The sequence below is a fragment of the Oncorhynchus clarkii genome, chromosome 4 (genome assembly GCF_045791955.1).
Source record: "Oncorhynchus clarkii lewisi isolate Uvic-CL-2024 chromosome 4, UVic_Ocla_1.0, whole genome shotgun sequence".
Lineage (NCBI taxonomy): Eukaryota > Metazoa > Chordata > Actinopteri > Salmoniformes > Salmonidae > Oncorhynchus > Oncorhynchus clarkii.
The window spans coordinates 57,184,487-57,207,402 of NC_092150.1; the positions used below are offsets into that span (position 1 = coordinate 57,184,487).

Here is a 22,916-nt window from a genome sequence, read left to right on the forward strand (position 1 = left end):
GTGTCCAAACTTTTGACTGGTACTGTATGTTGTTTAGGTGTGTGTTTTTTAAGCCAAACTTAAGGTTTAAAGGACCCATAGTCAGGCACTTAAATCCCTAAACAAAGAAGAGGTAGTTTGAAGCAAATTATTGTATGCCAAATGAAAATAATTTTGAGAAAGAATAGTAAAATTGGAAATAGGGGACATGCTGAGGTTATTATTGACAGCTGATGTATTATTTAATCAGAAATATATTAAAATTAAGTGAAGAGTGACACAGTCATATTAAGAGTAAGGAACATGATGTGATGAAAGACTTCTCTCATGGATTCAGTTTGAAGTCCTTGTGTCCTTTAGTCCCCCTGTACTAAATTATTAATGGCTCTGACTATGTTGCTATATTTCGAGGGCCAGGAAGTGGGAATGCCATTGCATCCTGTGATATTTTACTCCTGTTGCTAATTAAGTGAATGTTGTATCTACTGTATCTCACATCATCATCATGAAAGAGCATTAATTCCAGAAAAACTTGTTGACCTCGAAACAAACAAATACACCATTCCATAGCCCCAAATGAGTTTAGATTTTAATGTTTGAATTGAGAACCATGAGCAAGAGGAAAATTAATTATAGACTGTCTGAATTTACTTTGATACATGCAGTAACATTTTTAAATGTCCAGAAATGCATTTACGGGGGAGGAAAGGTCTGACTGTTTTCAACTTTTCCTGCTTGCAATAATTTGTGTGGTGTGATGGTTTTCCTTGCCATCTCCAAATTGCTCTCTAATGCTTGAATAAATATTGTTTATGTTCCTTAAGTTCACGCCCCACTTATGAGTCATCTCCAATGGAGGCCTCTACTGTTGAGCTGTGTTGGGATTTTCAGTCACAAGATATCCCTTCTAAGCCTCTCACAAAATAACAAATTTAATCAATTTAATCCAACATCACAAACAGATGTTCTCATTAAAGTTGCACAAAATGCACTATGATTTAAGTTGGAGTTTATTCTTAGGCCAAATGCCTGTTAGTGTACCTTGCTTACACATCTCCTCTATTTATAGGTCATGTGGAAGCTAGCATGAACTGATATGAACAGAGCATTGTGATTGGTCCAGAATGGTGGTGTTGTGCAACATTATTCTCAGAACACTAAGTCCATTTGTCTCAGACTGACTATGCTTGTGAATATCGTTTTTTCAAACATTCTTTGAGATAGTTACATTGTCTATTACTTACTACGATGAACATATCATTGGAGGACACCTCATTTGAGATGGGCTGGGCTACAAGGGAAGGTATTGGAAAGGTGGAGTGAGCATCCAAAAGGTGCATTTAACCCAGTACTGTATGGAGTTTGTCTTTGACAAACTGTGTTGAAAGAGGTCTGGAAGGGGTCCGGAATGCCATTGGTGTGTCGTTCTGTGGTCCAATTGGGGGGGAAAACTAGATCCATATAAGCCTTCCCTGGAAGGGAAAAAAAGATATATTATTCAGTCATCAACCTCCAGAGAGAAAGGACAGTGACATTACATTCCTTGTTCAGGTCTAGACTAGGTGGGAGTCATAGGGGGGTCTCCACGCAGGATCCGTTCATGTGCAGCGAATGGTTCAGGCAGCCCTCGTTGCGGTGCACAATGAGCACGGGGAAGTAGAGTGCGTCCTGGTAGTCCGGCGGGTTCTCCTCACTAGCTGGCTGGTCCGACGGTGTCAGGCAGCGCGTGCTCTCTGTGGGGCACGATGTCTCGTTGAGGCTGCCGCTGCTCCGCCACAAGCAGCTGCGCCGCGAGCCGTACAGCCGCGACAATGAGAAACGGCTAGCGCTGAAGGGGATATGTGGGCTAGTCCCATTGCAGATGCTCAGAGCACTGCGCGAGAAGATGGATGAGCTGCTGATGGTGCAGTGGCAGCGCTCACAGTTCTGTCGGTAGCTGCCATAGCTGCCGCACACCGAGTAAGTGTTACCATTGCTGCCGCCACCTGAGGAAAGTTGAGCAAGGTCCATGAGCACAGCCTCGGAATAGCTGGGCACCAGCTGCTGGTTGGAGCGGATGTGCCACTCCAGCTCGGTGCTTTCGATGGTGTTGACCCTAGGGATGTGGTGGCAGTATGGTCGCTCCTCGGACGGTGTGACAGGGACACAGTCGAAGCCGAACAGCTTCTCCACATGGTAGTGGAGGTAGGCTGTGCGGTACTCGGTCAGCACACGCAGCGGCCAGGAGAAGGTGAAGGCAGCGGCTGCCCAAAACACGTAGTTGGACACGTACCAGGGCAGGTGGTCCAGGTCTGAATAGGCAATCATGTACTCCTTAAAGTCTACATTCTTCAGGTGCATGCCCTCGCGGGCCTCCATGTAGTCGTCCAGGCCCTCGTTCTCGGTGAAGAAGCGGGCCCGCTGGGTTAGGTAGGAGTTCTCCGACTCCACATTGGCAAAGCTAAAGCACTTGGTGAACCTCAGCTTGGTGACGGGGAAGCTGTCCAGGCCCTGCAGCTGCTTGGAGATGTCGTTCACGCCGCAGTTGCCGTAGTTAAACTCCGCCTCGGCCACGTGCGTGTTGACACGCTGGTGATACACTTGCGTGGTGGTGTAGGCGTCACCGTTACGGTAGCGTGTCACTTGCCGCGTGCGCCGCACATAATGGTAGCTGATGGCCTTCCACCAGATGCAGGGTGTGGCCTGCTGCATGCACCCGATGCGCGCGCCCACACTCTCCACGTCCACCTTGTACAGCAGTGCGTTGTGGGTGCGGCAGTGCCAGCACTCCACCAGGTAGACCACGTATAGCATGACCATGAAGGCCACAGGAATGTAGATGTATCCGTTGGAGCAGGGGCTTTCGTGGTACATCATTGACTTGACCTTGTAGGCACTGTCGAAGGAAAGCCGCGTCACCTTAGTCACGTGGCACCAGGTCATGGCCCCCACGCAGCCGTACATGAGTAGGGACAGGAGCAGGCATTTCCAGTGGCTATCCCTGCACAGGGACTTACTGAGGGACTGCTTCAGGGGCCGCTGCTGCACAGGGGGAAATGGAGAAAGAAAATAGCAATGAGTCTGGGAAAACATACCTGTAAGCATTGTTGTGCTAACCATTATACATACAGTGAGAAAATACATATCAAATGCACAATGAGAATGATGAATTGATGGATATTTGAAGCAATAGCTATCTTTTAAATAACTCTATAGAAACTGTCATGTTGTGTCTTGTCTCTGTCCTTTCCCTTCACCCTGTCTCCCTCTGCTGGTCGTTGTTAGGTTACCTTTTCTCCCCCGCTTTCTCCCAGCTGTTCCTTGTCTCCTCTAACTACCCATTCACCCCGTTTCCCACCTGTTCCCTTTTTCCCTCTGATTAGGTCCCTATATCTCTCTCTGTTTCTGTTCCTGTCCTTGTCGGATTCTTGTTTGTGTTTCATGCCTGAGCCAGACTATCGTCATGTTTGCTGCAACCTTGTCCTGTCCTGTCGGAACCTGCCGGTCCATCTGAGCCTACGTTTTGTTTTGTTATTAAAGAAGCTCTGTTAACGTTAATTCGCTTTTGGGTCCTCATTCACGCACCTGACAGAAGAATCCGACCAAGAATGGACCCAGCGACTTCGGATCCTCTCCACTCAGCCGTCGGGATCCAGGGAGCGATGCTAGGCAGACACGAGCAGGAAGTGTCTGCTGCTCGACATGCCGTTGAGACCTAGGCGAATGGCGACAGTGGTTGGAGGGGGCGACCGTTCCTTTTGTCGTTTGGACTGACCATAGGAACCTTGAGTACATCCGTTCTGCCAAACGACTTAATGCGCGTCAGGCGCGTTGGGCGCTGTTTTTCGCTCGTTTCGAGTTCGTGATTTCTTATCGTCCGGGCTCTAAGAACACCAAGCCTGATGCTTTGTCTCGTCTCTTCAGTTCTTCAGTAGCCTCCACTGACCCCGAGGGGATTCTCCCTGAGGGGCGTGTTGTCGGGTTGACTGTCTGGGGAATTGAGAGGCAGGTAAAACAAGCGCTCACTCACACTCCGTCGCCGCGCGCTTGTCCTAGGAACCTTCTTTTCGTTCCCGTTCCTACTCGTCTGGCCGTTCTTCAGTGGGCTCACTCTGCCAAGTTAGCCGGCCACCCTGGCGTTCGGGGTACGCTTGCTTCCATTCGCCAGCGTTTTTGGTGGCCCACCCGGGAGCATGACACGCGTCGTTTCGTGGCTGCTTGTTCGGTCTGCGCGCAGACTAAGTCCGGTAACTCTCCTCCTGCCGGCCGTCTCAGGCCGCTTCCTATTCCCTCTCGACCGTGGTCTCACATCGCCTTAGATTTTGTCACCGGACTGCCTTCGTCAGCGGGGAAGACTGTTATTCTTACGGTTGTCGATAGGTTCTCTAAGGCGGCTCATTTCATTCCCCTTGCTAAGCTTCCTTCTGCTAAAGAGACGGCACAAATCATCATCGAGAATGTTTTCAGAATTCATGGCCTTCCGTCAGACGTCGTTTCGGACAGAGGTCCGCAATTCACGTCTCAATTTTGGAAGGAGTTTTGCCGTTTGATTGGGGCTTCCGTCAGTCTCTCTTCCGGCTTTCACCCCCAGTCTAACGGTCAAGCAGAACGGGCCAATCAGACTATTGGTCGCATCTTACGCAGTCTTTCTTTTCGCAACCCTGCGTCTTGGTCAGAACAGCTCCCCTGGGCAGAATACGCCCACAACTCGCTTCCTTCGTCTGCGACCGGGCTATCTCCTTTTCAGAGTAGCCTCGGGTACCAGCCTCCGCTGTTCTCATCTCAGTTCGCCGAGTCCAGCGTCCCCTCCGCTCAGGCTTTTGTCCAACGTTGCGAGCGCACCTGGAAGAGGGTCAGGTCTGCACTTTGCAGTTATAGGGCGCAGACTGTGAGGGCTGCTAATAAGCGTAGAACTAAGAGTCCTAGATATTGTCGCGGTCAGAGAGTTTGGCTCTCCACTCAGAACCTTCCCCTTAAGACGGCTTCTCGCAAGTTGACCCCGCGGTTCATTGGTCCGTTCCGTATTTCTCGGGTCATTAATCCTGTCGCAGTTCGACTTCTTCTTCCGCGATACCTTCGTCGCGTCCACCCGGTCTTCCATGTCTCCTGTATTAAGCCCGTTCTTCGCGCCCCCGCTCGTCGCCCCCCCCCCCCCCCCCCATCCTTGTCGAGGGCGCACCCATCTACAGGGTCCGCAGGATTTTGGACATGCGTCCTCGGGGCCGTGGTCACCAGTACCTTGTCGATTGGGAGGGGTACGGTCCTGAGGAGAGGAGTTGGGTTCCCTCTCGGGACGTGCTGGACCGTGCGCTGATCGAGGATTTCCTCCGTTGCCGCCAGGTTTCCTCCTCGAGTGCGCCAGGAGGCGCTCGGTGAGTGGGGGGGTACTGTCATGTTGTGTCTTGTCTCTGTCCTTTCCCTTCACCCTGTCTCCCTCTGCTGGTCGTTGTTAGGTTACCTTTTCTCCCCCGCTTTCTCCCAGCTGTTCCTTGTCTCCTCTAACTACCCATTCACCCCGTTTCCCACCTGTTCCCTTTTTCCCTCTGATTAGGTCCCTATATCTCTCTCTGTTTCTGTTCCTGTCCTTGTCGGATTCTTGTTTGTGTTTCATGCCTGAGCCAGACTATCGTCATGTTTGCTGCAACCTTGTCCTGTCCTGTCGGAACCTGCCGGTCCATCTGAGCCTACGTTTTGTTTTGTTATTAAAGAAGCTCTGTTAACGTTAATTCGCTTTTGGGTCCTCATTCACGCACCTGACAGAAACAGTAAACTTGAAAGAATTTGAGGCAAAAGCAACTACTCTTTGCAACACATGAAATATTACAGCTTTCTAAGTGCTTTGACATACTGTATCTTATGTATGAGCAAAGAGCTGCTTGCTCATGTCTTTGCTTGTTATGATCAAACAGTTCAGACTTTATCTGAACTTTCACACGATCAACCTCACCACGAGAATCTTTTTGTTTCCATTTCTTTTTTAAATTTATACTATTCAATTTTTCATATTTTTTCCAAACATACACATGCGAACATTGATTTACAGACGCACACAAACAACGACTACATCTCATCAGCCCAGATCCGCACGCTCACACTCCCTTCCCTAGTGCCTGCATTATTGTTTGCCACATGGCCTTAAATTGTACAGATTTGTTTTTCTCGGTCGACTATGTATACATTTTTTCAAGATGAGTGATGAGAAGAGAATCAGCCCATTGGGTATCTCACTATACCCCCATATGCCATGTCTTGAAATATGCAGACAGACAGATTAAAAGTGCATTTACATTGTAATACTTCTGACAGACAACTTTATAGCTCTGCCCATTACTTTTGGACGTCATAGCATTCCTAGAAAGCATGGATTATTGAGTCATTTTTAGTTTTACACTTAAGATATGACTCTGCTGAGGTATATCCATCAGTGCTGTAGAATTTTTTATTTTGTCAATTGTATAATAAATTAATTCTATACAATATTTTATACTGGATTAAGTTTACATTTTCGTTTACTGTCATTTCATTAGTTATGCTCCAACATTCCTTGTGCCAACATCAGTTATTTTTAAGTCTTGGTTCCAATAGTTTATATTTTTTCTAATGAATTGGATAGGTTGGATACTGTATGCTCTCTGCAAGATTGTGTATGTCTTACCTATCATGTGAACATCTCTTTCCCTCAAGGTTGCTCTGATGTCCAAAATATTTCAAATAAAACTTTATGTAACTTTTAAGTTGCATCGATTTGAAAATATCTACATTGGTCAGACCAAAATAGATTTTGAATGATATAATGGAAATAAATGTATTTCCTGTTACCAAGTCATTTACAGTATCTATGCCTTTAGTATTCCATGTGGACCAATTTATTGGTTAATTCTGAAAAGCTATTCAAGGATTGCTCCGTAGGGAGTGATATTTGTTCTTGTAGAATAAGTGTATTTTTCTTCCATATTGTTATAGCGTTCTTAATTATGAAGTTGTTAACTTTATCCTTTGAAAATAAAAAGATTCTGGGGATAAGCATGAGTATCTTCAATATGTACCGATTGTTCCCCTTTAGTGCATTTAACTATATGGCACATGTAAAGGCCTTGGGTAGTGAGTTGATACAATTCCAAGTCTGGAAGGTTAAAAACTCCCTCACACTTAGGAAGATGTAAACCTTTATTTTTGATTCTATGACCGGGTATGCTTTTTTAAAGAATGTCTTCGGTGGGGTAATTGGTATTACCAAAAATAAATACATTCCATTACATTCTGAAGAGGCTTATACTACCTGTAAGATTTATGGGAAGATTGTACCATTGAATTAAATCTGCTTTCATATGTGACTCGTTTCAGGAAACTGTGGGTAGGAGAGACATTTTGAAACATGTGAACTTTCATGTCCCTTAATTACAAACTTGTATGCTATCTGGAAATATGAAGAAAAAAAATGTTAAATTACGAGCCTTAGTTTAGCTACGGAAAAAGTGAGGAACCTTCCCGCTAGCCATGATTGGCTGAGATAATGGGGGGCTGGACTTGCCGAGAGATGAGTTCGGATTGGTCTGCCAGGTTGCACGTGTCTGTCTATAACATGAGCTGGTCAGTATATGTAGGTAATCCTTTCTAACGCTGCTTTTTTAAAAGGTATCACGTAGTAGAACTGCAAAACTGTTGCTCTCCACTTTCTGGAGGACCGAGATTTGAAATCAGTGGAATGCAGGATGGAATTAAAGAATGATAGCTAAGGAGATGGAGAAAATTCTGGCATTTGATTGCAAATATGCAGAGGAAGTGAAAAAGAGAAGGCTGTTGTATAAAAAACCTGTCTCCGGATTACTTCAAATTTAGGTCAACCATGGCATCCGTGACAGAGAGGGAGAAGCGTCCATCCATGTATACGGGTAAGATAGTCTTAGCTACATTTTCAGATATTACACGTTTCTAATTTTGTCAAAAATAATTACTTTCTCATTGTTCCCAACTGTAGTGTATGATATACAATTTTCTAGCTCTGAGTCTCTACTTTTTCTCTACTCCAATGTAAAAATAAAAAACAATTTCAAATTTTGCTACATAAGACTGAATTGAGCCGGTCGGTCACATATTGTTAAGTAAGTTATATATTTGTTTATTGTCAGCTAAGTATTTAATATTTTTTGTGGTCCACTTAAAGGATTGCTGTAGATTGTGAGTTCTTCTATTTATTTTCCCTATGAATATTATATTGTTTTTTTCCAGATTAATTTTATATCCTGATATTTTTGAGTATTCTGAAAATATACCAAGGGGGCATTTAGTTTTCAATGTTGGTCAGGTATATCAGGAGTTCATCTGCAAATATGTTTAGTTCATATTCATGTTTACCAACACTGATACCTGATATGTTTGGGTCCTGTCTAATTCTTTCTGCAAGAGGTTCAAGTGCCAGTGCAAACAGGAGGGGGGAGAGGGGACATCCCTGTCTTGTGCCACTTTCTAAAGCAATTTCATCAGAAAATGTATTATTTGTGTATATTTTTGCTTTAGGACATTTTCTATAATATCTGTATTAAATCTATTATTTCAGCAGGAAAATTTAAAGCTTCCAAAGTTTTGAATAGAAAAGGCCATTCAAGACCACCAAAAGTATTTTTGGCATCAACATCTATTATTCAAGGTCCATTAGTCTAAAATACTTTGGACAGTCTATTGCTTGTAAGATTTGTGACCGACTGCCATGATCCGGTCTTATTTTGCAAAATTTGAAATTGTGTTTTTTACATTGGATAAAAGCAGAGACTCAGAGCTACAATATGGTATATCATACACTGCATTTGAGGAACAATGGGAAAGTAATTCTGCTTTGAAAGTTGATCAACTTGTAACCTCACTTTTGAGAAAATGGCCTTTGAATGTTTTGCTACTACTACTGGAGAGCTCTTCTTTGTCTACACCCATTTAGCATTGTTCACACCCTCTTAACATCTTTGATCTCTAGGGGCGCTATTTCATTTTTGGATAAAAAACGTTCCCGTTTTAAGCGCGATATTTTGTCACGAAAAGATGCTCGACTATGCATATTCTTGACAGTTTTTGAATGAAAACACTCTGAAGTTTTAGAATCTGCAAAGATATTGTCTGTAAGTGCCCCAGAACTCATTCTACAGGCGAAACCAAGATGATGCATCAACCAGGAAATGAGCAGAATTTCTGAAGCTCTGTTTTCCATTGTCTCCTTATATGGCTGTGATTGCGCAAGGAATGAGCCTACACTTTCTGTCGTTCCCCCAAAGTGTTAGCAGCATTGTGACGTATTTGTAGGCATATCATTGGAAGATTGACCATAAGAGACTACATTTTCCAAGTGTCCGCCTGGTGTCCCTGCGTCGAAATTGGAGCGTAAAGCCAGGTGCAATTATTTTTCCATTTGAGAGCAAGGAGAAACCAGGCTTCCACGAAGGATATATCATTGAAGAGATATGTGGAAAAACACCTTGAGGATTGATTCTAAACCACGTTTGCCATGTTTCAGTCGATATTATGGAGTTAATTTGGAAAAAAGTTCGCGTTTTGAGGGCTGAATTTTCGTTTTTTTTTTTTTTTTTTTTTTTTTTTTTTTTGGTAGCCAAATGTGATGTACAAAACGGAGCTATTTCTAATACACAAAGGATCTTTTTGGAAAAACGGAGCATCTGCTATCTAACTGAGAGTCTCCTCATTGAAAACATCAGAAGTTCTTCAAAGGTAAGTTATTTTATTTGAAGGCTTTACTTGTTTTTGTGATAGTTGCCTGCTAAATGCTAACGCTAATGCTAACGCTAATGCTAACGCTAAATGCTACGCAAGCTAGCTACTGTTACACAAATGATTGTTTTCCTATGGTTGAAAAGCATATTTTGAAAATCTGAGATGACAGTGTTGTTAACAAAAGGCTAAGCTTGAGAGCTAGCATATTTATTTCATTTCATTTGCGATTTTCATGAATAGTTAACGTTGCGTTATGGTAATGAGCTTAGGTCTATAAATAGAATCCCGGATCCGGGTTTGGTCGTCGCAACAGGTTAACTTGTTATGGCTGCAATCTCGTTAACGGGATAATTGTCATCAACAACCGCTGAATTGCACAGCGCTACGTTCAAAGAATATTACTAAAAATATTTATATTCAAGACATCACAAGAGCAATATAGGAAAACACAGCTTAGCCTTTTGTTAACTTGAAACTACCCATCCCGGATCCGGGAGAATTGTCATCAACTACACTAATTAGCATTGCGCAACGGTCAAAAAATATTACTAGAAAATATTAATATTCATGAAATCACAAGTGAAATATAGTGGAACACAGCTTATCATTTTGTTAATCACCCTGTCATCTCAGACTTTGAAAATATGCTTTACAGCCAAAGCAAGACAAGCGTTTGTGTAAGTTTATCGATAGCCTAGCATAGCATTATGTCCAGCTAGCAGCAGGAAGCTTGGTCACGAAAATCAGAAAAGCAATCAAATTAACCATTTACCTTTGATGATCTTCGGATGTTTTCACTGACGAGACTCCCAGTTAGACAGCAAATGTTCCTTTTGTTCCATAAAGATTATTTTTCTACCCAAAATTCCTCCGTTTGCTTGTCACGTTATGTTCAGAAATCCACCGGAAATAGCGGTCACGACAACGCCGAGAAAAAAAAATCTAATTATATCCATAATATCGACAGAAACATGGCAAACGTTTTTTATAATCAAACCTCAAGGTGTTTTTCAAATATCTATTCGATAATATATCAACCGGGACAATTGGCTTTTCAGTAGGAGCGAGAGGAAAAATGACTACCTCGGTCTTTTACGCAAGAATCACTCTGAGAGCCCTCAGCTGGCCACTTACGCAATGTAGTCGTTTACGCTCATTCTTCCACATAAAGGCGTGAAACTACGTCACAATGCTGTAGACACCTTAGGGAATACGTAGAAAAGGGAATCTGGTTGATATCCCTTTCAGTGGCCAATAGGGGTGCATAGGAAGACAACGGTTTCAAAACATGAGTCACTTCCTGATTGGATTTTTCTTAGGCTTTCGCCTGCAATATCAGTTCTGTTATACTCGGGGCGACAGGGTAGCCTAGTGGTTAGAGCGTTGGACTAGTAACCGGAAGGTTGCAAGTTCAAACCCCCGAGCTGACAAATCTGTCATTCTGCTCCTGAACAGGCAATTAACCCACTGTTCCTAGGCTGTAATTTAAAACAAGAATATGTTCTTAACTGACTTGCCTAGTTAACCTGTTGCGTCTACCAAACCCGGATCCGGGATTCTATTTACAGACCTAAGCTCATTACCATAACGCAACGTTAACTATTCATGAAAATCGCAAATGAAATGAATAAAATATGCCATCTCTCAAGCTTAGCCTTTTGTAAACAACACTGTCATCTCAGATTTTCAAAATATGCTTCTCAACCATAGGAAAACAATCATTTGTGTAAAAGTGGCTAGCTAGCGTAGCATTTAGCGTTAGCATTAGCGTTAGCATCCAGCACGCAAGATTTCAACAAAAACATAAAAGCCTTCAAATAAAATAATTTACCTTTGAAGAACTTCGGATGTTTTCAATGAAGAGACTCTCAGTTAGATAGCAGATGCTCAGTTTTTCCAAAAAAGATTCTTTGTGAATTCGAAATAGCTCCGTTTTCTACATCACATTTGGCTACCAAAAAAAAAACGAAAATTCAGTCCTCAAAACGCGAACTTTTTTCCAAATTAACTCCATAATATCGACTGAAAACATGGCAAACGTTGTTTAGAATCAATCCTCAAGGTGTTTTTCACATATCTCTTCAATGATATATCGTTCGTGGAAGCATGGTTTCTCCCCTCAAACAAATGGAAAAGTACAAGCAGCTGGCGTTTGCGCACCGAATTCCACGCAGGACACCAGGCGGACACTTGGAAAATGTAGTCTCTTATGGTCAATCTTCCAATGATATGCCTACAAATACGTCACAATGCTGCTAACACCTTGGGGGAACGACAGAAAGTGTAGGCTCATTCCTTGCGCAATCACAGCCATATAAGAAGACAATGGAAAACAGAGCTTCAGAGATTCTGCTCATTTCCTGGTTGACGCATCATCTTGGTTTCGCCTGTAGAATGAGTTCTGGGGCACTTACAGACAATATCTTTGCAGATTCTGAAACTTCAGAGTGTTTTCTTTCAAAAACTGTCAAGAATATGCATAGTCGAGCATCTTTTCGTGACAAAATATCGCGCTTAAAACGGGAACGTTTTTTATCCAAAAATGAAATAGCGCCCCTAGAGATCAAAGAGGTTAAATAAAGGTAAAATAAAAATTCTCACAGACAATATTTTGACAGTTTTGGAAACTTTAGAGTGTTTTCTATCCCAAGCTGTCAATTATATGCATATTCTAGCATCTGGTCCTGAGAAATAGGCGGTTTACTTTGGGAACGTTATTTTTCCAAACACTCTAAAGTTTCCAAAACTGTCAAAATATTGTCTGTGAGTATAACAGAACTGATATTGCTGGTGAAAACCTGAGGAAAATCCAACCAGGAAGTGCTGTTATTGTGAAACCTCTCTGTTCCATTGCATGCCTACCCTCCATTTAAAGGGATATCAACCAGATTCCTTTCCCTATGGCTTCCACATGGTGTGAACAGTCTTTATACATAGTTTCAGGCTTTTATTCTGAAAAATTAGCAAGAATGATCACATCGTGTCAGTGGATAGCTGGGTGTCCCCAGATTTGTGCGTACGCGAGCAGCCTGGAGCAGATATTTTCTCTCTCTCTCCTATTGAAAAGGCTACCATCCGGTTGAAATATTATCGATTATTTATTGTAAATACAACCCGAGGATTGATTATAAAAACGTTTGACATGTTTCTACGAACTTTACGGATACTATTTGGAATTTTCGCCTGCCCGTCGTGACCTGCACGAGCCGGTGGATTACTCAACAAAACGCGCCAACCAAATGGAGGTTTTTGGATATAAAAATAATCTTTATCGAACAAAACAAACATTTATTGTGTAACTGGGAGTCTCGTGAGTGCAAACATCCGAAGATCATCAAAGGTAAGCCATTCATTTTTATTGCTTTTCTGACTTTTGTGATCAATCTACTTTGCTGCTAGCTGTTTGTAATGTTTTGTCTGCTGAGAGAGCGGTCCTCACATAAATGCTTGGTTTGCTTTCGCTGTAAAAAAAAATTGAAATCTGACACGCCAGGTGGATTAACAACAAGTTAAGCTGTATTTTGGTATATTGCACTTGTGATTTCATGATTTTTTTTTTTTGTAATTTAATTTGAATTTTGCGCTCTGCAATTCAGTGGATGAAATGATCCCGCTAAAGGGATCGGTGCGCCAAGAGGTTTTAAGGGTTGATCCGAGTGTTCTGTCCAAACAAAAGCTGTCAAGCACCCAAGCTAACAATTGTCGCAGTGACATTCTTTTAAAATTGACACTTCTGGGGCCTCCCGGGTGGCGCAGTGGTTAAGGGCGCTGTACTGCAGCGCCAGCTGTGCCATCAGAGTCCTGGGTTCGCGCATTGGTGCGGCTGGCTTCCGGGTTGGATGTGCGCTGTGTTAAAGAAGCAGCGGCTTGGTTGGTTGTGTATCGGAGGACGCATGACTTTCAACCTTCGTCTCTCCCGAGCCCGTACGGGAGTTGTAGCGATGAGACAAGATAGTAGCTACTACAACAATTGGATACTACGAAATTGGGGAGAAAAAGGGGTAAAATTCAAAAAAAAAAAAAAATAAATAAATTTGACACTTCTCAGCCAATCATGGCTAGCGGGAAGGTTGCTGACTTTTTCTGTGGCTAAACCAACTAGGCTCGTAATTTAACTATTTTATTCGTATTTTCAGATGGCATACAAGTTTGTTATTAAGGCACATGAAAGTTTACACGTTCCAGAAGTTTTTTTTTGCCAGAAAACACATTTTAATTAAAAAAATATTATGGCTCTCATGTGAAGTAGTGACCCACACATACACCTAGTTTATCACATTTGTTATTATTTTATTGTCGCAGTTCATTAAACTTATGGGTCTATAATCAGTAGGGAACTCCAGATTTTTCCTGCTTTTAATATAACTGAAATAACTGTTTGATACATGGAACTAGGAAGTACTGACTACTGAATTAAGTGCCATGTTTGTTTTCATGTGGGGCGCTACTTTGTCAGAAAACGCTAAATAGAATTATATGGGAAAGCCTTCCCTTCCTGGTACTTTTATCCACGTGAATGTTTTAACAGTATATCATGTTTATTTTTGGGTGATCTCTGTTTTTAGTGATTAAAAAAAATAATAATTATACATAGATTTTCTGCTGATAATCACTTCAGGGTTGTTGAGTCTAAGAAGTCTATAGGATCTGTCCAACTGTTGTTTAATTCTGATTTATATACATTTTCATAGAAGCTTTCTAAAATGTAATTAATCATGTTATTTCCAATTTATGCATTTGTATGTTTATCTTTTTAAATTATAACTGGTATTCTTTTTGCTTGAACTGTGAGATATTTACCAGGTCTATTTGTCATTAAGTAATATGCTTTATTTGACATTAACCTGTAATTGTTGACTCTCTTCAATAGTAAAAGATCGTATTCCTGAATAATTTCACATTTTATTTTCTTCTTTACCTTGTAATGATTTTTATAGAATTTTCTAAGAGATGTATTTTTATTTTATGTTAATTTCTAAATCAGATTTATCTTTTGCTGAGTATGAGATTATCATTCCCCTAATGTACGCCTTAAAGGCATCCCAGATTAAATCAGGGGTCGTTTTTTTCTCTATCTTCTACGTCTACATTTGTAATGGCAAAGGTTAAAATAAATGTCATTTACTTAGTTAATACAGACGCTCCAAATTCTGTTGCTAAGTGTATTTTCTATTGGTGTATTTAAGCACGATAACGGAAAATGATCCGATATCACTATATCATGAATTGTTGAGGGCATTTTTTGGAAATAAAAATGTTGTACATTTAATATAGCTTTTCTTACTTTGTGAAAAAAAGGAATTGTTTTTTTGTAGTTGGGAATAGTAATCTCCAGGTGTCCTGTTACATTACCTGTAGAGATTACATTTTTAAGCCTCTTTAGAGGCTCTCTAAACTTTTTTTTATGTACGTATGATTTAGGTCACCTGCTAAAATAATTATTCCTGTCTGGATCTAATATAGTTGGAATACTATCTAATAAAAATATTTTCTCTTGGTGGGATATACAATGAAATCAATGTATAGTTTTCACCATGTAAGGTACAATTCAACATTAGAAAACGGTCGTATTGTGTCCATGTGCTGGGATATAAGGGAAAATGTTGGGGGTGCTGAGAATCTGTAGTGCGGGAGAAAAAGAAAATCACGCACTATAGACAGCTATATTGGTCCGCTAGTACAGGACTACTAAAGAAGGTCCAGTTAACTACTTTTGTGAAAAAACTAAATGTTTAAAAATATATATAAAAATTGCCTGCGCATCAGATGGCTATATCGCTCCCCTAATACAGGAATAAGTAAAGGCCCAGTCCACTACTTTTGTGAGAAAGTAAGAAATATGGATATTTTTTTACATCTTTTTCTCCAATTTTTCAGGGGGTGCTGCAGCACCCTCGGCACCCCTACTTCCCGCGGCTATACACAGAAGTGTCTGAAGCCCTCCTAGTCACTCCAACCTAATCCCCCGGCTTCTCACCAATAAACACCATTGAATCTTAGTTATTATGACAAACAAGGTATACAAATTATGTGACATTCGCCAAAGAGCTGCTTGCTCATGTCTTTAGTTTGTTATGATCAAACGGCTCACACACTTCATCTGAACTTTCACATGATCAACCTCTTCAAGAGAATCTTCCCATTTCCATTTCAGGTCATTGAGAAAACACTGCAGGTGTTTGTCGCCATGACATACAAGAACCTCACATACAGTGCCTTGCGAAAGTATTTGGCCCCTTTACTTTCAGTGCAGCAAACTCTCTCCAGAAGTTCAGTGAGGATCTCTGAATGATCCAATGTTGACCTAAATGACTAATGATGATAAATACAATCCACCTGTGTGTAATCAAGTCTCCGTATAAATGCACCTGCACTGTGATAGTCTCAGAGGTCCGTTAAAAGCGCAGAGAGCATCATGAAGAACAAGGAACACACCAGGCAGGTCCGAGATACTGTTGTGACGAAGTTTAAAGCCGGATTTGGATACAAAAAGATTTCCCAAGCTTTAAACATCCCAAGGAGCACTGTGCAAGCGATAATATTGAAATGGAAGGAGTATCAGACCACTGCAAATCTACCAAGACCTGGCCGTCCCTCTAAACTTTCAGCTCATACAAGGAGAAGACTGATCAGAGATGCAGCCAAGAGGCCCATGATCACTCTAGATGAACTGCAGAGATCTACAGCTGAGGTGGGAGACTCTGTCCATAGGACAACAATCAGTCGTATATTGCACAAATCTGGCCTTTATGGAAGAGTGGCAAGAAGAAAGCCATTTCTTAAAGATATCCATAAAAAGTGTTGTTTAAAGTTTGCCACAAGCCACCTGGGAGACACACCAAACATGTGGAAGAAGGTGCTCTGGTCAGATGAAACCAAAATTGAACTTTTTGGCAACAATGCAAAACGTTATGTTTGGCGTAAAAGCAACACAGCTCATCACCCTGAACACACCATACCCACTGTCAAACATGGTGGTGGCAGCATCATGGTTTGGGCCTGCTTTTCTTCAGCAGGGACAGGGAAGATGGTTAAAATTGATGGGAAGATGGATGGAGCCAAATACAGGACCATTCTGGAAGAAAACCTGATGGAGTCTGCAAAAGACCTGAGACTGGGGCGGAGATTTGTCTTCCAACAAGACAATGATCCAAAACATAAAGCAAAATCTACAATGGAATGGTTCAAAAATAAACATATCCAGGTGTTAGAATGGCCAAGTCAAAGTCCAGACCTGAATCCAATCGAGAATCTGTGGAAAGAACTGAAAACTGCTGTTCACAAATGCTCTCCATCCAACCTCACTGAGCTCGAGCTGTTTTGCAAGGAGGAATGGGAAAAAATTTCAGTCTCTCGATGTGCAAAACTGATAGAGACATACCCCAAGCGACTTACAGCTGTAATCGCAGCAAAAGGTGGCGCTACAAAGTATTAACTTAAGGGGGCTGAATAATTTTGCACGCCCAATTTTTCAGTTTTTGATTTGTTAAAAAAGTTTGAAATATCCAATAAATGTCGTTCCACTTCATGATTGTGTCCCACTTGTTGTTGATTCTTCACAAAAAAATACAGTTTTATATCTTTATGTTTGAAGCCTGAAATGTGGCAAAAGGTCGCAAAGTTCAAGGGGGCCGAATACTTTCGCAAGACACTGTACTACCAACAACTTCAAGTGAATGTGAAACCCTCCCAGTTAATGGCGTATGTGGATATAGGGGTCTTCTGATCAAATATACAGTAAAGACTACCATAATAAAAGTGAAATGAGCTGTATTAGCTAAATAATTATATTTTATAATATAAATGGTATGTATTCAAATGGATATCTAAAACACTTTAAGGATTGGAATAGTATTCCAAAATTGTGAACTGTTAAAGAGCAAACCATCCCAATTAAATCCTGCAGTAATTTCATCCAGACACCATGAAGCTGGTGGCATCTTTTCCACCCCAGGGCACTGCAAGCCCGAGTGCCTGCATCAGAAGCTGGTCACGCCTTATGGGATGGAAAAAGCCCCAGGATGGATGGATTATAGCGCTACACACAACCCCAGACAGGTACCCTAAACAACATTCATACATTTGCTTATCATGTCATGGGCCAGAACTAGTGTGGACCAGGCGACATCTGCAGCTGGATGCTTCTCATTGTTTAATGTACCTGTTTGGGGTTGTGTGTAGTTGTTTAGGGTACCTGTTTGAGGTACCTCTTTGGGGTTGTTTGTGGGTCTTTGGAGTACCTGTTTGGGGTTGTTTGTGTTTGCGCTTTGAGGTTCACAGACCAGGCGGCATCAGCATGCATAATCTACAGCTGGATGCTTCTTGTTGTTTGGGTTTGTTGTGATTGTTTGTGGTTGTGTTGCGTATCTGCTTTGGGTTGTTTGGGTTACTTGTTTGGGGTATCTGTTTGTGGTTGCGCTTTGAGGTTTGCAGATCAGGTGGCATCATCACGCATAATCTGCAGCTGGATGCTTCTCGTTATTTGGGTTTGTTTGGGGTACCAGTTTGGGGTTGTTTGCGGTACCTGTTTGGGGCTATTTGGGGTTGTTCGGGGTACCTGTTTGGGGTACCTGTTTGGGGTTGTTTGGGGTACTTGTTGGGATTGTTTGGCGTACCTGTTTGGGCTTGGTTGCGCTTTGAGGTTTGCAGACCAGGCGGCTGGATGCTTCTCATTGTTTGGGGTTGCTTGTGATTGTATGGGGGTTGTTTAAGGTTGTTTGCGGTAACTATTTGGGGTTATGGGGTTGTTTGGGGTTGTTCGTGGTTGTTTGGAGTACCTGTTTGGTTGTTTCGGGTACCTGTTTGGGGTTGCTTGTGGTTGTTTGTGGGTTATTTAAGTTTGCTTGAGGTACCTGTTTGGGGTACTTGTTTGGGTTTGTTTGGGGTTGTTTTTAGTTGTTTGAGGTACCTTTTTGGGGTTGTTAGTTGTTCTTTGGGGTTGTCTGGAGTACCTGTTTGGGGCACCTGTTTGGAGTTGTTTGTGGGGTTGTTTGGGGTACCTGTTTGGGGTTGTTTGTGGTTGCGTTCTGAGGTTCGCAGACCAGGGGGCTGGATGCTTCTCATTGTTTGGTTGTTTGTAGTTGTTTGGGATACCTGTCTGGGGTTGTTTGTGGTTGGGGTACTGGTTTGGGGGTACCTGTTAGGAGTTGTTTGTGGTTGTTTAGGGTACCTGTTTAGGGTTGTTTGTGGGTCTTTGGGGTAACTGTTTGGGGTTATTTGTGGTTGTTTGGGGTAAATGTTTGGGGTTATTTGGGACACCTGTTTGTGGTTGTTTGGGGTGATTAGTAGGACCCGAACTGAACAGTACCATACACAAGGAGGGCAGGACACTGTAAACAGCTAGGAAGAGGAGGCATTGTGTTCACGTTATATAATTCTTTCCATGGTTCTATTGCATGTTAATAATACTGTATAGACAACCTTTTTGGGGATTTAAATACAGGTTTCACCAAACTGTATTTCAGGTTTTTACAACACAGACCTGACAGCACTCCATAATTATCCTCCCCTTACCTTGTCACATGACATGGTCCCCTGTAAACAAAACTCCCCACAGGGCAGAGGGCTTAGCACTGAATTTCCCCCTTCTGCTGATAACGCTACCACAATGGAATATTAGTTATTCACTGGCAGCGAATAGCACCGTAATCAATCGAACATGACACACTTTCCAGCCCCTGTTGCATTCCAGCCCCTGTTGTGCCCTCTTTCTGAATTGACAATAAAATAATATGCACTAAAGCAGCATGGCATGAGATAATAATTGATTGTAGTGGGTGTGGTGTCCCTAAGCCTACTCATCTAATATTAGCATTTGAAGGATCCTTGTTGTGTTATAAATCTATTTGAGCACAGTGGATATTACACTACATTTTATTTTTAGTAAGACTTTTAATTTGCAACACTCACTACTGTGTTTCAAACTGCCCCTGGAAGCAACTTCAGCACAGGAACTGTTCGTCGGGAGCTTCATGAAATGGGTTTCCATGTGTCGGCTGGAGTGGTGTAAAGCTTGCTGCCATTGGACTCTGGAGCGTTTCCGTTCTCTGGGGTGATGAGTCACGCTTCACCATCTGGCAGTCCGACGGACGAATCTGGGTTTGACGGATGCCAGGAGCATGCTACCTGCCTGAATGCATAGTGCCAGTTTGGTGGAGGAGGAATTATGGTCTGGGGCTGTTTTTCATGGTTTGGGCTAGGCTCCTTGGTTCCAGTGAAGGGAAATCTTAACGCTACAGCATAAAATTACATTCTAGACTATTCTATGCTTCCAACTTTGTGGCAACAGTTTGGGGAAGGCCCTTTCCTGTTTCAGCATGACAATGCCCCTGTGCACAAAGTGAGGTCCATACAGAAATGGTTTGTTGAGATTGGTGTGGAAGAACTTGACTGGCCGCACAGAGCCCTGATCTCAACTGCATCGAACACCTTCGGGATTAATTGGAACGCTTACTGCGAGCCAGGCCTAAATTCCAAACATCAGTGCCCAACCGCGTTTGATTGTCTATCTATTGTTCTGATGTATATCATGCATCGCAAAAATCAATATATTGTATATTCTCCATGACCACTTCCCTCAACAACACAGTTTTAAAAAGGGTTTGGGAAACCCCAGAGGCAAGCAGAATAGCAAGTACAGCCATTGTTGAGTCAATTATAAAAGTAACTTGATTCATATTTTTTATTAAGAAAGCATTTTGCAGTCACTGCTTCTGAAATTTTAAGATGAATTTGAGAAAAGCTGATTGAAAAAGCAGCGGGAATCGTAATATTTAAATGGTGAAGCTAAGTTAAACAGATGCACCAGGCAATTAAATATCATCAATGTGGAGGCAGCTGGAATTATGAATTAATGATATCAAAAATTCAAAATGATTTTCTTTCACATGCAGTGTGGGTGGTTTTAATGCCTTCTTGATAGATATTAGGAGGTAATGTAATATCGTTCTAAAAATTGACCAACGCATATTTGTAGCCGTGACAGCAATTAAACATGACAGACAAAAACCTCCCTGATGAATTCTGAATAGGAGCTCCAAACAGCCACAATGATGATCCTCTCAGGTGATCTAATTTTCACCAGAGGTGTGTTCAACAAATGGTGTTGATGAAGCACAAAGTGAGGGTGTTAGATAAGTCAGCGATTATTTTAGGGTTTATTTGGGTTCACAGGCTTTCATTCATACTTCCTGTTACATGACATTTAATTTAAATTACGTATTTTATAGGCTACAATAGTCCACATTGTATTTTAACGATTTCGAGCAATGGCTTATTAGTGTGTTCTATCTAGTGCCTCCAACTGAGTTCCTTTCAAGCTGACACTTCTATATTGTTAAGACTGGCTCTGCGTTACATTAAAAAAAAAACGATTGTGTAATAGAAGGGCTAATGGAAAAGATATTGCTTGGCCAACTTCCATGTTGATGGTTAGAAGTCATAATTGGCCCAATGTAGAATAATGTAGAGTAAAACAAAAGTTTGACTCAACATTAGCACCTCTCAAGACTTAAACCTTGATTGGAAATGTGAATTCTTCAACCCTAGGTTTAATTCAGAAGTGTGATAATAGGAACTGTGAGTGTAAGGTAATGAATACTCACACATTAAAATGGTTAGTGACACATCCTATCTACTGATAATAAACCATTCTACTAAATCATCATCCAATCCCTGGCTATACAAAGCAGATCGGAATATAACCAGCCAGCAATTAAACATTGTTATACAATTGAGTGTTTCCTGATGCCAACCTATTCAGAATGACAGTAAACACAAGAGGGCCTGATTGTAACAATTATAAATAATAATAAATAATAATAATTTGTGAAATTCCCCTAAATGTTAAAATTGTTGTGTAAATTAACATTAAAAGGGCTTTCATAATCCCTTGCCTTGGAAGACCATGACAGGAATAGCATATAGCCTGTCATATGTCCTCAGACAGGTGGCTGTCAATCTTTTTGATACGCACCAGAGAGGGACCATTTCATGGGGACATGACCATTTCAGTGACTGGAAGGGAGAGAAAAACAAGCACACACTCACGTAGTTGACCTACGCTCACGCGCAAACACACACGCACACAAACTTGCACAGTCAAACTACACCACATATTTAATAATATGGTCAAAACCATATACGATTTACAGTGATAAACGGTAGCCAAAACAAAACAAGATTGGTGCAGATGTGCTGATGCAGCGCATCATGCGTTTCATTTCAAGTGGGTAATTGAACCGATATCTCAGAATCGGAATAGGGCTCAGGTTACGTGGGATTTAGCTATGATATGAATATGAACCATTTGCCAAATGCACGATTCGCTTAGCAGCTCTCGTACAGCCGCAAGCTAAACAAAGCGTTTCTCTTCTCTCACCTCCTCGCGGGGGCTCTCTTCTGTGTCCTCCTCTGGAACGGTAGTGGTGCTGCTCTCACTGGCCGTTGCAGCCGATGCTGGGGACATGTTGACAATAGCAAAAACACAGGGGCATGGATCACCTTAGTAAAACCGAGGTCCAAATCACAGTGCAACGTAAACTAGCCAGCAAGCCTACCCCAGGCTACATAATCCAACCAATATAGCGGGAGGAAACCCCTACGACATGCTCCCATTGTAAAGCAGCATCTTCTCCCCCACAGCATGAGGTGCCACTGCATGGCTACAGCAGCCTATATCCAAAGCGAAATGTATTGGGTTCATATGTCCACTGTAGAAAAAATGGGCTCCTTTGCGCCTTGATGCAGGTGCTTCCGAAATACTCTTGCAAGTGATTAAGGCACTGTTTCCCAACAAGGGGTACTAGGACAAAAAAACACTACTAGGCTGTAGGACAAAGGCAAGTAGGCTTGTCTGTAGACTAGGCTACATGTGCTTCCCCCTGAGACAGCACAGGCAGAACGTATAAGAGCACACCTGGTGATGTGTTGTGATTGCAATCCTCTCCAAGTACTTGTGTTGAGAAGGCATTTGCATTCTCATTTCAACGCCAACCCCACCACTGATGCTCATAGCCAAAGAGCTCTATGTTCAGGTCATTTTACCAAAGCACCGGTTCCAATCCCGTTATCAAACTCCAGGCGTTTACATTTGTTGGATGACATGAAAATAGAGCTCCAGTGGTGGGTTTGGTGTCGAAATGACAATGCATGAGCAGAAAAGAACCTCAAACCTACTGTAAAATATGGTGGTTGATCTTTGATGTTATGGGGCTATTTTGCTACCACTGGTCCTCGGGCCC

At 42.0% G+C, this 22,916-nt stretch overlaps 1 protein-coding gene across 1 annotated transcript; it reads right to left on the minus strand.

Moving 5' to 3' along the window:
* Positions 1 to 1,548: 1,548 nt before the first annotated feature.
* Positions 1,549 to 22,141, minus strand: LOC139408013 (transmembrane protein 151B-like). Its single transcript, XM_071151855.1, has 3 exons — positions 22,055 to 22,141; positions 3,317 to 3,325; positions 1,549 to 3,000 (listed from the first exon to the last, which is right to left on the minus strand). The coding sequence occupies exons 1-3, from the start codon at positions 22,139 to 22,141 to the stop codon at positions 1,549 to 1,551; spliced, it is 1,548 nt and encodes a 515-aa protein (XP_071007956.1).
* Between the last annotated feature and the right edge of the window lie 775 nt (positions 22,142 to 22,916).

Excerpts from the sequence above, each read along its gene's own strand:
- LOC139408013 (XM_071151855.1), bottom strand. The coding sequence starts at position 22,141 with ATGTCCCCAGCATCGGCTGCAACGGCCAGTGAGAGCAGCACCACTACC.